At 41.1% G+C, this 13,530-nt stretch overlaps 1 protein-coding gene across 1 annotated transcript; it reads left to right on the top strand.

Moving 5' to 3' along the window:
- Positions 1–156: 156 nt before the first annotated feature.
- Positions 157–12,757, top strand: SEC61A1 (SEC61 translocon subunit alpha 1). The gene is made up of 12 exons (XM_087743047.1): positions 157–292; positions 1,880–1,947; positions 2,575–2,640; positions 2,743–2,821; positions 3,743–3,874; positions 4,688–4,797; positions 5,004–5,157; positions 6,134–6,294; positions 6,924–7,121; positions 7,534–7,725; positions 9,374–9,450; positions 10,405–12,757. Exons 1-12 carry the CDS (start codon positions 286–288, stop codon positions 10,589–10,591), a joined length of 1,431 nt encoding a protein of 476 aa, XP_087599173.1. The 5' UTR covers positions 157–285; the 3' UTR covers positions 10,592–12,757.
- Positions 12,758–13,530: the final 773 nt, after the last annotated feature.

Below are 13,530 nucleotides of genomic sequence, written 5' to 3'. Positions count from 1 at the left end.
CCTCTTCATCTGATTGGTTGCCTGGACCCTCGGGGAGCCAATAAGCCTCAGGGGCCCGTGGAGGATGTAGTTCCCCTCTGGCAGCAGTGCATGATGGGAGTTGTAGGCGCTTTGCCGCCGCGGCGGCGGACGGCGGAGGTTGCGGGGGGACGGCGCCTGCGCAGTGGCGGCGGCGCGTGGCAGGAAGCGGAAGGGGGCGGCGGGCTCTAGCCCTGACGTGTCTCTCCGAGGCAGCCGCCGCCGCCGCCGCCGCCGCCCGCTCTTTGCTCCCGTCCGGCGGCCGCCATGGGCAGTGAGTACCGGCGGCGGGAAGGGAAAGGAAGGGAGGGGAATGGGGTTTCCGCGGGCTGCGTGACGGCCAAGGGGCCGCGGCTCGGCCACCGGGCTCCCCTTTCACAAGCACCTTGGGACGGGCCCTCCTCACGGGCGGCGCGGCGACCCGTTCCCCCCCCGCCGCCGCCTCCGGGCTGCTGGCGGCCAGGACGGCAGGGAGCCCCTCTGAGGGGCCGCCGCTCTGCCCTCGCTCGCCGGCCCCCAGTCTGGGCCCTCGGCGGCGGCGCTCCCTCCGTGGCCAGCCCTGCGCGGGTTTCCCGTCCTCTGGTTTGGAGGCTCCCTCTGGAATATTTTTTTTCCCCACTCGCGGTTAAAGGTCCCGTTTCCTGGTTATGGCAGATCTTCCCAGGGAAGGGAGCCTGCTCTGTGATCGGGCGGGCACTCCTCCCGAGCCCAGCCACCCCAGGCCGAGGCGGGGGGAGGCCGGCTGTCACGTTGGTCATAACGCTTTAAGCCAAAAAATCAATTATATTTTCAGAGTAAACTCTAAATCTCTAACTCCAATCCAGTCTTGGATTAATGGGAGTGAATGGAAGTCTTTAGCGACTGTTACCTCGAGGAAAAGCTGCTTGAAAAGCGTCTTAGTCAATCTGTATATTGTAGATGTAGGAGAGAATCACGATTTGGTTTAAGTTTAAAACCACAATCCAGTGTAACTTTTCAGGCCATTAATAGCTGGAAATTAATAAATAATTTTTATGGGCTGGTCTTAAAGTGTTACAAAATTGGCACTAAGCTTGTTGCCTTCCACAAAGAAGCGGAAAGCCACCAGTAGTTTCAGTTCTCCTGCATTGTCGTACACATTTTAATTCAAATGAGTCCAGAACACGTGTGCAGTCTTGGATTTGTCTTAAGAAGTTTAGTATTAGCTGTTTAAAATCAGATCTCTCTCCTCACGTGCATGGCAAAGCAAACACTGAACTGCCCCCGCCAGCCAGCAGGGATAGGATATTGCCTCTCATAGGAGAGCTTGTGACTTTGCAGATACCCTCTTCTTTTGTACGCTTTTTCTAAGACTGAGACGACTTATTTTTCTGATGTAAGGATGTGGCCTTTTGACTAGGAGGTGATCATTGCATGAGACGTTCTGTAAAGTAACTTGAATTGTTGCTTATGAACAGTGTGTGGGAATTCTTAAGCTCTATGGGACAAAAGTAACCCCTGAGTTAAAAGTGTCTTGGGTATTGTATTTCTCAAATATCAGGCTAGGAGAGAAGCAATGAAATAAAGTTCAAGTGTATTGATAAACTCGTGCAAAACCACGGCAAGGTTTTTTTGTGCTGTCAACCTACTTGGTAAAAGGAGAAAACTCTTGACATTTTTTTTTTTCTATTTCCAGTCCAAATTGTACTTACGCAGAGGTTCAGCTAGTAAGATGTATTTAGAACAGATAATAATTTAATTTTTAAAAAACCTAACAAACGTTTGTCCTTAACTGGAACTTTTAACATATAAACTACGTGTCCAAATTAAATTTTATTTGAGCTTTTCCCAGTGTTCTTTGTATCTGTGTGTTCACTTTGTCGTTTAACTAATTTCCTTACAGTAAAATTTCTTGAAGTAATCAAGCCCTTCTGTGTTATCCTGCCTGAAATCCAAAAGCCAGAACGGAAGGTAAGTTAATAAAATTCTCTTCATAGGTCTATATTTGTGTAGTATAAAATGTTTACAGCTTAGTTTGCAAGATTTTAGGGTTTTTTTCTCGTTGGGAGAACGGCAGTTTTAGGCATACTTGTTTTTAGTGGAGTGCTTGTCTAGTACCTCCTGTACTCTGGATATGGTTGTACAAGAGCGTATTTGCTGGTACCTGCAGTTGTGCAGATACGGTTACGCCATAGCAGTGAGTGGTGAGAAGTTGAAAGGAGTACATATTGGAGCATAAACTAGTTTAAAATAGCAAGGTAAGGTTCTCTGCGCTGTTTTTTTTCACAGCAGAAACTGTTTGTTGTGAAAATGTAAGACTCATGTCCATGGAAGTACTAGACTTACCTTCCATTGGTGGAAGCTTGTTTATTTCGATTAAAGTTTCAATAAAGCTTTGTCACTTTCTTTGGCCATATATAGTATGAAAGGAATGAAGAGTGAGTTATTTTCTTCAGGATGTCCTGTACTTTGTCCCTTCACGAGAAGATAAGAGTGCACTTTAGCTACTATGAAAATTTGCCTGATTGATGAGATCTTATTATCTTGACAGCTTTGTCATCTTTGGTTGTTGTTGTGTTTTGGTTTTTTCTCCTTTAGATTCAGTTTAAGGAAAAGGTACTATGGACAGCTATCACACTCTTCATCTTTTTAGTATGCTGCCAGGTATGTTTCTTTCCCTTGTTTTTAAGGAAGAGCTGAAATGTTTAAAGAATATTAGGAAGTCTCTAATTTAATCCTGTTTTCCTCTGTTGATTGGAAATGCAGATTCCCTTGTTTGGTATCATGTCATCAGACTCGGCAGATCCTTTCTACTGGATGAGAGTGATTTTGGCATCAAATAGAGGTATGGTCAGCCTTTCAGGAGGGAGTTTTTTTAGCTTGAATCAAAAAGGTTTTGGACTTGTTCTTACATTGTGTTCTCTTTTAACGAAGAGAAAAACAAGTAGAGAGGGAAAACTCTTTATATATTATGTAAAATCATAAACCAATGTGGCATTGGGAAAGGCACAACTTTGTCGGCGAAATGAGTGTATGGTTGACCGTGTGCAATCTATTATGTACAAAAATTAAGGAGCATTTTGGAGGGAAAAAGGTTAGGGAAGAGTTAGGGAGAATTACCTGCATCACTTCCATTGCAATCTTCTGTATAGATTTCAAGCTTTTTGATTCATGTTTCAAGCCATATTATACGTGTTCTGGTTTTCTGGGTGACATCTTTGAGTCTGTCTGACAGAAGACTAAAATTCATGATAGTTTGTATAAATTTCACTTTCTTCTAGAGGCCTTCTAACGCAGGTATGAATTAAGAATGATGACAGTTTCCTGAATTCACTTTGTCATCATATATCACTTGGGCTATCGACTGGTTTATATCATAATAAGATGTGCATAGATGCATGTGTGCAACTTGGTACGCTCCTGAAAAAAGTTTGCGTTTTCCTGTTTAAAATTGCGAATAATAAAGATTGTCAAAGGCAGAAAGCAAATTCCTACCTTGTTTTATGCAGAGTAAATCTGTTCCTGACAGCAAAAGTCTTTTTCAGCAAACAGTTTTTAAGGTGCTGAGCAGCACTGCATTACTTACCAGACTGACTTTTAACAAGCTTCTGTTATCATTGAAGCCTTTTGTGTATATGGAGGTTTGGAGTTTTATATCTTCTCCGTTCTGATGTAAGGAGTGGAAAAAACAAACTTTGAATTTCGAAGGTGCCTGGGTATGGTACGCCCCGTTATTTTCTTTCATTGTTCTTCCTGTGTCTGGCAGGTACGTTGATGGAGCTGGGTATTTCACCTATTGTCACTTCTGGGCTCATCATGCAGCTCTTGGCAGGTGCCAAGATAATTGAAGTTGGTGACACCCCAAAGGACAGAGCTCTCTTCAACGGAGCACAGAAATGTAAGTAACAGCTGATATCAAAGGCTGATGTTTTCAAGTATCTAACCCTAACAATAGGAAGTGTAAACTTACCGTGTGATGAATGTTGGAGTCAGACATATGGGTTTCTGTCATGCTATGTGTTCATGCTGTGCTACAGATTTCTGTCTTTCATTAGTCTTCTAGTGACTGCTCTCTGCCTTGTTAGCTGTTAAGCTTCAGGTAGGTTTGTTCAGGAAAAGTAACTGCAATTGGCATTGCTGCTGTAATCTCATCGGATAAACTAAGCAATATGTAGACTGTGGGCACCCAACCTTTGAACTGCGTTGGTCAGTGTTAACATAAAAGAGTTGATCGAGATGTTTGTTATAGTTGTTTTTACCTTGCGGTTTCAAGCATGGTTCTTTCTCAGCAATAAGAGATCTCTGTGCTTCCTTGGTAAATGGCTTTTAGAAAAATTTGAGTATTCTTTAGCTGTTCTGTGCTGTACCACACAACCTACTGATCTGTTTATACTGGGGAAAACAGAATCATAAAATGCTAAGGTAATATCTTAACACCCTCAGAGTTTTCAATATGTAAAGCAACCTTTGGTAAGCAAACCCACTTGCTGCTTAAGTGTATTTGTTTCTGAAGTGTCTGTGTGTATTTGTATTCTCAGTGCCAGATTTCAGACAACAAACTTAACTTGCCCTTGAATTTAAACAACCTGTGACTTATGTATTCTTTCCCAGCTTTCTCTACAAAGAAGTGATTTATATTTCTCTAATTGCCCACTGACATAAATCTCCAGAACAAATACATACCTTTTTTTTTTTTTTTTTTATTCTACAGTGTTTGGAATGATCATTACCATCGGACAGTCTATTGTCTATGTAATGACTGGAATGTATGGAGACCCATCTGAGATGGGTGCTGGTATCTGCTTGCTTATCACAATTCAGGTAATTTCTAGTCCTCTCTACTTATTCTTCCTCTGAAAGAATCAAAAAAACCAGCCTTACGGACTGCCTGCCCCACATGCAGAGGAAAAAAGATCAAAGTGTGCCTGCTTCCTCGTATATATAGTCTTTCCTTTTAGTACAAGTTAACTTCTTAACAAAAATGAAAAAGGGATGGGACTAATGCTGTATTTCTTTTTTTACTGTAGCTTTTTGTTGCTGGATTGATAGTTCTGCTGTTGGATGAGCTCCTACAGAAAGGATATGGTCTTGGTTCTGGCATCTCTCTCTTCATTGCTACCAATATCTGTGAGACTATTGTGTGGAAGGCATTCAGCCCCACCACGGTGAACACCGGGCGAGGTAATACGGCATAGTCCGTTTTCTTTACTTGCATTAGGATTGAATTATTTATCCAATGAAACATTAAAAACCGAAGTAGCTTCCCCCCTATATTGTTTTAAAATTCCAACTCTTTACATTCTGATATAGAATAGCAAAATGATCATTTAAAATATAAAAATGTCAGTTGTATAAAAGTCTTAATTTTGTACAAAAAGGCAAAATCTTTTTTTGCAGTATGTTAACTTAATTGGGAAATGCTGTTATTATCATCTTAGCTATGTAGTTGCCATGTAGTGAATCTTATTAATACAGCAAGTGCTCCTATGCAAGGTGCAAGTACAAAGACATTTCTTTTTAATTTTGTAGTATCTCGCAAGATATTTCCTCAACTTGAATTTCTTACAGTGCTTCCGTTAAAACGCAATAATGGTAGACTGCTGTTGAATTACAGCTGCTGCCCAACTTACTGACAAATATCATCTGTTTCCTTCTGCTCCTTGCATGTCCTCCTCTTTGCCCCAAAGACCTGAGTCTCCAAACCTGACAGGAGGTGATCTTGTTTGGTGCTGTCTAGTAGAAAACCTAAGTGAGGTTATCACGTTTGCTGTAATACAAACAATAACTGGTGTCTCACCATGCACGATACTAGAAAGCGTGCTGCCTCCCTCGTTTATTTTAATTTTATTAAATTGGGAAAGAACTTGGTGAATGTCAATGTTTCTGGAGACCAGTAAAGTTATCCCATTTGATTGTTGGGCTGTGATTTAGTTTCTAGGCCACTACAGGGGGATTTAAAAAAAAAAAATCTTGGAAAGAACATAGCTGATATGAAGGATGACAGTAGTAAAAGTCTGAGAGCATGCTCAAGATGAAAAAGACTTGGAGAAATCCCCTTCTGAATCCTGTAGTTCAGCAGTATGCCTAATGAGACAACACACTGAAGTTTGGAGATAATCACAGCAGACCTAACTTGGTTTTTCTTTTCCTTTCCAAGGCATGGAATTTGAGGGAGCCATCATCGCTCTGTTCCATCTTCTGGCTACTCGTACAGACAAAGTCAGAGCTCTTCGTGAGGCCTTTTACCGTCAGAATCTCCCCAACCTGATGAATCTGATTGCCACCATCTTTGTCTTTGCTATTGTAATTTATTTCCAGGTCAGTTGGACTAAAGAGGACTGTAAAACTGTTTGTATGGAAGTAGATCTGTAATCTGCTTCCTTCTACAGGAAACTATATTTTGCCTTTCTAGTGCCTTCAGAAGACTCATTTTTGTACCTGCAACATCTGGATGTTCATTTAACACTAGCTTCTCTTAAACAGTTTACACGCTTACTGTAGCCACACGAAAGACTTGAGGCCTACTTTGGTCTCTGAAAAAAAAGTGTACGTGTAATATTGCCTAACCCAAATGCTATTGCTTTTTGCTGGAAAATACTTTGAAGTCTTTAAGCCTGTATGTCTCTTGCTGTTTGTTGCAGCAAATTGCTGAAGAATATAGAATGTTTTAATGTTTCTTTTCCTGGACACTATGTTCAGTCTTCTCGACACTTCAGATTTCTTCTGATGTCTACGTCTTTCATACCTTCTTACATGGGTGAGTTTAGATAACCCTGCTTGGCAGAAGTGTTTGCGTGGATAGCCCTCTGGGTAGAGTATGTGTACTTGCACAAAATGATTGCAGGGTTTTTTCTGTTGCTGTCAAGGCCTTCCGCTTGCCATTCATGACCTGCGGTATGGGTTGATGTCCAGATATAATGGGGGACTTTCTGTTGAAAACTTTCCAGGGCTTCAGAGTGGATCTTCCTATCAAATCTGCTCGCTACCGCGGCCAGTACAACACCTACCCTATCAAGCTCTTCTATACTTCCAACATTCCCATTATTCTTCAGTCCGCCCTGGTGTCAAACTTGTACGTCATCTCCCAGATGCTTTCTGCTCGCTTCAGTGGCAACTTACTGGTTAGCCTGCTGGGCACTTGGTCTGTGAGTATTCCTTCTAATCTTACATATAAGAGCACCATTAAAATGCGTGGTTGAAGAGATGGTCTCTAAATATTAAGGCACACTTCTACAGGCGGTCATGTACACTGAAACGCCGAAACTAGTAATTTGTTTAAATTAATAGCAGAGTACAAGACCTGCTGTGATGAGTGTAGATGTTAAGTCTCCATTTACCTTTTACCTTGGGCTGTTCCTTGCTGTCCTAGGTATTTTTGGTGTTCCTTGTTGTATTCCGTTTCCACTTTAGAAACTGCTTGTGATAATAAATCTGAACCTTTGTGTGATGCTGTAGTGGTAATGCTACACAGTGACGTGAAGGTGATATAAATGCAGGCTTAGCTTAATCGCTAAGAAATAGTGAGAAAGTTGGTGACTGCTTGCTTCCTCCTTCTAGGACACGTCATCTGGAGGCCCTGCTCGTGCTTATCCAGTTGGTGGACTTTGTTATTACCTCTCACCTCCAGAGTCCTTTTCTTCAGTGTTAGAAGACCCTGTACATGCAGTTGTTTATATTGTATTTATGTTGGGCTCCTGTGCTTTCTTCTCTAAGACATGGATTGAAGTCTCTGGCTCCTCTGCCAAAGATGTAAGTTTAAAATGATAAATTATGTAAGCGTACATGATGAAAACAGATGGGCTGTTGTCAGAACAAGACTGACTTTCTTCTGAAATAGCTATTATGCTGGTAATCTTGCTGGTAATACTTATCGTTTGTATAAACAGCAACTATGTCTTTTGGGTAAGTGGGGAGGGTGAGGGCAGAATCAGAGTAATTTTTTCCCCTGTTTTCTTTACTGCTTTTTCAAAAACATCAACAGCAAAACTCAAATAATTGCTTTCATTGGCATTAAGGAACTTCGAACATTGCTATGTAACATCTGATCAGTGTGAGGGCAGGCAAGGTAACGGGAAAGGCAGAAACTCTTTCAGGGCCAAATGACAGATGCACTGTACGCAGGGCAGTTTGCAGGTAAAGCTTAAAGAATGTGCAGGTAAAGCTTGAATACCCATGCCTGGCATAGAGAGTTCTGAACTTTTTTGGGGGGAAGATTAACAAGAGGTTGTTATTTTTAACTTGAGAGCACTGATAACAGAGAATATAGTGCAGTGCATTAGTGTACCTGAGCCTAGCTTCTCAAAATTTCCATTTGCTACAGGATATTTGATATTCAGCAGCTATATCATTCTGAAATTGGAACTGGAAAACAAGATGGAAAGTAGTTGTCATTGTGGTATGTTTGCATTGTGTGGTTTTGGGTAGGAAGTCAAGTTTGGCAGCCACATGGAATGGTTTAATCCATTCTTTAACAAATATGTAATAGTTGCACAGTTGCTGTAACAGCGTGAGCACTCTCTTGTTTTGGACTTGCATCTAGCTGCTTGTTGTCAGGCAAGCAGGCAGGCACTCGCAGCCATGTATAGCCAGGTTTTGATTTCGGTATAAACCAACGTACAGCTTTTAACACTTTAATGTACTTCCCTGATACTGAATAAAATTATTTTAAGTTCATGTAAACAAGGTCAGAAATAAGAATTGATTAATCATTACTTAAGTGTTCACTATGTAGTGGAAAACTGGTAGCTTAATCATCTGAAAGTGTGTTTTCTCGGTACATTCGATTCAGTGACAAGCACTTTCAGAAGTTTCCCTGCTAGAGTTTTAGTTCCCCTCAGTTGTTAGTGAAATGTTTGCAGGGCTCTATTGTAACCCTGTACAATTGCAGAAATCCAATTTAAGAATAATGTTCCAAGAAGGGATTCTTTCTAAGTCGTATAGTTTCTAAAATGGCCCCACAAAGAAATAGTTAGCTCCGCTGAATGTGGGAAACTGAAATGGAGTGGACACTTCATAGGATGGTTTTGCTAACATCTTCTAAACCCTAACCAGGAGAAGGGGAGGTGGCAGAACAGGAATTGAATTATGTGTGTGAGAGCCTATCAATTTCCAGATTTTCCTTTTCTCAATGGGACTAGAATTATCCAAGAAAGCTTCGTGTCATTGACAGTGTGGAAAAGTGCCTGTGACTGCAATCTGTCTGAAGTTAAAATGCTGGATATTTTAAACTCGGATGAATAATGTAAAAACCAAAACCCAAAAAACCAAACAATACAAAAAAAACCCAAACCCACCACCGTTTACTGAAATGTCTTGCTTCTGTTTTCCCATTGTACTAAGTTCCACGGCCTTGGCAAGTGACGCTAAACTTACTTGCTCCGTTCTTGATTCGATACAGGTTGCCAAACAATTGAAAGAACAACAAATGGTAATGCGAGGCCACAGAGAAACTTCAATGGTACATGAACTAAACAGGTGAGCTACGCGTTTCACAGGCTGTTTATGCAAAGTGTTGTGGGGAAACATGTGGCAAACTTGGCTTTGACTTCCATTTTCTAGATCCTAGAAGACAGATGTTCTTTCACCTTCAATGTTGCATGCATGAGACACAGAATGGAATTCTTCTCGTTAATGGAAGACTTGTATAGTACAGCATATTCTTGCCTTACAATCGGAGAATGTGCCTTAAATTCTGGAGCTTGTGTTTTCCGGTTATATTTTTTTCATTTTTATGCTTTTTAGAGGATAGCTAATAATGAGCTTTTGAGTGCACTTTACTACTTCAAACTGATGCACAAGTATTTTTTACTGTAATTTTTAAGGTGTTACTATGTCTTGACTATTGTTTTCACGCAGACCTCGCTTCTAAAACAAGTAGTTACTGAAGTGTACTAGAGGCAGAGGTAGGCAGGGGTGGGCTCTCTAGGTTTTCGAATTGCAGGGTAGGACCTGTGCACCCTTCCTGTTACAGAAATGTTATCATAACTTTAGATTTCAGTCATCTGCAAATGATTCGAAGAGCTGGTAGCCATAAGCTTAATCTTTGTGCTTAATTGCATGGTAGACTGTAATACCTTCTCTTCTTAGCTTAGCATTTTCTTCCCTCCAGTCAGATTGAGCTTTTTAGTTCCTCAGCTGGCATGCTGGCACTGTTGCACGTTCCTTATCTGGGATTGTAGACCCATGAGAGGAGAGAGTGTTCTGCCATTGACTTTTTTCCATTCATGTAGTTTCATTCTTGTTTTTTTAACCACCTGATTAGATTATTTCTGTAGTGCTACTTCTGTTCTCAGTGGGATTGGTTTTCTAGGAAAAAAACCTGCCTCCGATTTAAATACTTTCCGTAGATGCCATATACCGCTAACCGTATTTGTTAATACCATGAGCGAACTAACGGCACCTTTTCTATTCTCATTTTGTGCTTTACAGGTACATCCCTACGGCTGCTGCGTTTGGTGGTCTCTGTATTGGCGCCCTCTCTGTGTTGGCAGACTTCCTTGGGGCAATTGGGTCTGGAACTGGAATTTTGCTCGCTGTCACTATCATTTATCAGTACTTTGAAATTTTTGTAAAGGAACAGAGTGAAGTTGGCAGTATGGGAGCTCTTCTTTTCTAAACCGAGCTTCTCATGGACCCCGGAAAGAGGGGAGGAACACTCTCCAAATATATCCAGTCAGGTGAACAGAAGTAACGTAAACTTGATAATGTCATTCTATAGGAACACATATTTTAATAATGTTTCCAAAGCGCATTCCCTTATGTTCAAACTTTTCTAGCATACTGTTTGCATTTTATAAATTGATGAGGAAAAATGTGCAAAAAAAATTTTTTTAAGAAAATTGTTTTTTAATTCTGTGTTAGGAGAATCAGCTTTCTGAATTGGATTTAGTTCGATGACTCTTGAAATTTTTTTGAGCCCCTTTCAAATTTAGTGTACCTGAACCTTTACAGGTTTTAATAAATGTTTGTTAAATGAATGTTTGGAAGGGATTTTTTTCCATGTAACTTGTTTTTGCAGCTGCTTTGCAGTAGTGGTGAGAAAAATCTCTCCCTCTAATGCTCAAGTTCCATAATTATGGTTGTAAGCACAAACAGTGTTTAATATGTTCGGTTTTGTGTTTGGGTTATTTTTTTCAGTATGGCAGATTTGGAAGGCAGTTGTTTCTTTTTACTAAACGTTAGCTCTAATTCCAAATGTTTTGTCTTGTAATGACTACGCTAGACCTTGTCAGACGTTGAATATTGGCTTGAGACTTGTCAAGTTTCGGTATAAGATGGGAACGTGTTCTTTCCCACCACCCTTCCTCCAGAAGCAGAAAACTCAGGTCAGTCTAGGTTCTGCCCGAGTCTGTGCCTAAGAGTCGCAACTTTGAAACTTGGTCATCCTGGCAGCTTTGTAAAACCTTCTAGTTAGTTTTTGTTGCCGTTAGGGGTAGTACTTCTAGTTCTGATGCTAGCTGAAAGAAATGGATGTTATGGCCGCTTAGATGCAAATCTGCTCGTGCTCTTTGCTAAAGCTAAGTTTCTCTCGTCGATAATAAATTCTGGTCTTGTAGCAACGGGGATGTTATCTGACCACTCATAGCTGGTGAATTTTGAGGCTCGCTGCCGCAAAGGAGCGAGAAGAATGTATGCTCCTTGTCTGTTTCTATAGATCTAGCTGTGAGCCCCTTGTCAGCTAACTCGAAGTTGCTTATGTAGAAGGCTTTTCCATCCTGTAATCTCATTGACTCGAACGGTGCATAGCGAAGTGCTTTTTCAGAAGGTATTGGGACTCCTCCTTTTTTTTTGAAGATCACACCTTCAAATTGGAGAAGTTGCAGTAAAAGGCTTTAATGGACCAGAATAACACTTGATTTTTTCCATTTTAATTTACATTGTCAGTACTAATCAGGTGCCTAGGACCAAATGCAAATATTTGTGTACGAGTCTTGTAAATACACTTTTCCTCAATCAGTATTGGACAATGTGGAAACCAGAATGAGGAGTTCTAATGTTGGAGTGTTTCTCTACGCCGCGTCAACATGCCTTCTGTGCTTTTTTGCGTGCTGGGCTGACAGTATACGCATTACTGTTTCTGCTTGGAGTGATGGGACTCTGTTACGTACCCAAGGAGCACAGATGACATCCAGAAGCCCTTGTTAATGCACTGAGCTCAAATACCAAACGCGTGAGAAATCGGCAAATTTGGAATGAGACACGCCTGTCAATAAAAGTGAAACTCCTGGGGTGAGGATCACAATTGGAAAAGGAACAAAAGTATTGGGATAAAGTATCCGCGAATTGTTCTCTACCAACCCTTCACTATTACTTCACACTACATTCAATAACTTTTCTGTCTTTCATAAAGTACTAATGTGCCACAGCACAATTTTGGTGTGAAATAAGGGACAGTTAAAAAGTGACTTTAAAAGGAGAGGGAAGTTCTTCTGCGTTGGGGATTGCTGTTGTTGTTTTTCCAGGAAACCCAATACGAATTTTCTTTTGAAATAAAGAGGACTCCACTTTTGGGGATGCAGCTTTGGCTGGGCTGGAGCTGTACTTGTGTTTTTGGTCACATCATCTGTTTGAACTGGTTGCGGTTTAGACCGTTAGCTCTTCAGCGTCTAAGCAGCACTTGTTCTATGCATCTGTATTTTTGTTGTCTAGTGGTGAAATCTTTGTTATCAAGCAGCTATGTCCTCGAGGCAGGACCTGCTGATCATACGGTGGATGTTCACAAAAAGAAATAATGCCTAAACAATCTGCTTTATAATGAAATAAAGTACATCTTTGGAGCTAATGCTTGGCTTTCGGTGCTTTCAATAGGGTTACAGTTCTAACACTTGTCGAAAAACGTTACCTGCCTGCGAGACTGCGCAAGTGATCCCTCTCAAAAGAGCTGTTTGGAGTCTCGGTGTAAAATAAAGACGAATCGTATTTGCTCCAAGGTCTTCCCTCAACAGTAGGTTGCCAGCATAACAGAACCTTAACCATTCCTCTGGGCTTTCCTGTTCCAGAAGAGTTGCAACTCAAAAGGCGCTGCACAAGTAAAGAGTGGGAGAGTGAGGTAATGATGCGTCAGGTTAACAAAAACGGGGTTTCCACACGAAATACAGTGCCAGTCTTTTGGTAGCACGACAGTAGTAACAGGATGTTAATTGAAGCAACAGAGTTCAAAGCTGCTGATATTCCCAATGCTGTTTTGCCCTCTGAGTTTTTAAACTTGGAGTAAGGACAAACTTCATCTTCCTCCTGACTAGAAATGTACTTAAAAGCAAATTTATTTAAAATACTGGTACTGGATGCAAGAAGTTCAGCCAAGATTTTGGTCCTGTATGAGGTCATTTTAAACAACGGCTTGATTTCTTCCTTGCTTTTTTATTTCCCCCAAGGATCCTTGCATTAATAACATCTGTGTCACACGTATGATCACAGAAGTGATTGATGTCACTGTGGATGTGACGAGTTAGCCGCAAAGCAGCCAGGTGACATACCAACACCAAGGCAAAGTCGGATCCTCTTTGCGCCGGTAGTGTTTAAGTGCAGAATTTTTCGCGTAGCCTTTACTTCTGC

Source organism: Nipponia nippon, unplaced genomic scaffold, assembly GCF_047370975.1.
Source record: "Nipponia nippon isolate SJK-2023a ecotype South Korea unplaced genomic scaffold, ASM4737097v1 scaffold_9, whole genome shotgun sequence".
Taxonomy (NCBI): Eukaryota; Metazoa; Chordata; class Aves; order Pelecaniformes; family Threskiornithidae; genus Nipponia; species Nipponia nippon.
This window is presented reverse-complemented; position numbering and strand designations above follow the sequence as displayed.

Excerpts from the sequence above, each read along its gene's own strand:
- SEC61A1 (XM_087743047.1), top strand. Across the intron at positions 2,641-2,742 it reads TCTTTTTAGTATGCTGCCAG|ATTCCCTTGTTTGGTATCAT; the intron begins GTATGTTTCTTT and ends TTGGAAATGCAG. Across the intron at positions 4,798-5,003 it reads GCTTGCTTATCACAATTCAG|CTTTTTGTTGCTGGATTGAT; the intron begins GTAATTTCTAGT and ends TTTTTACTGTAG.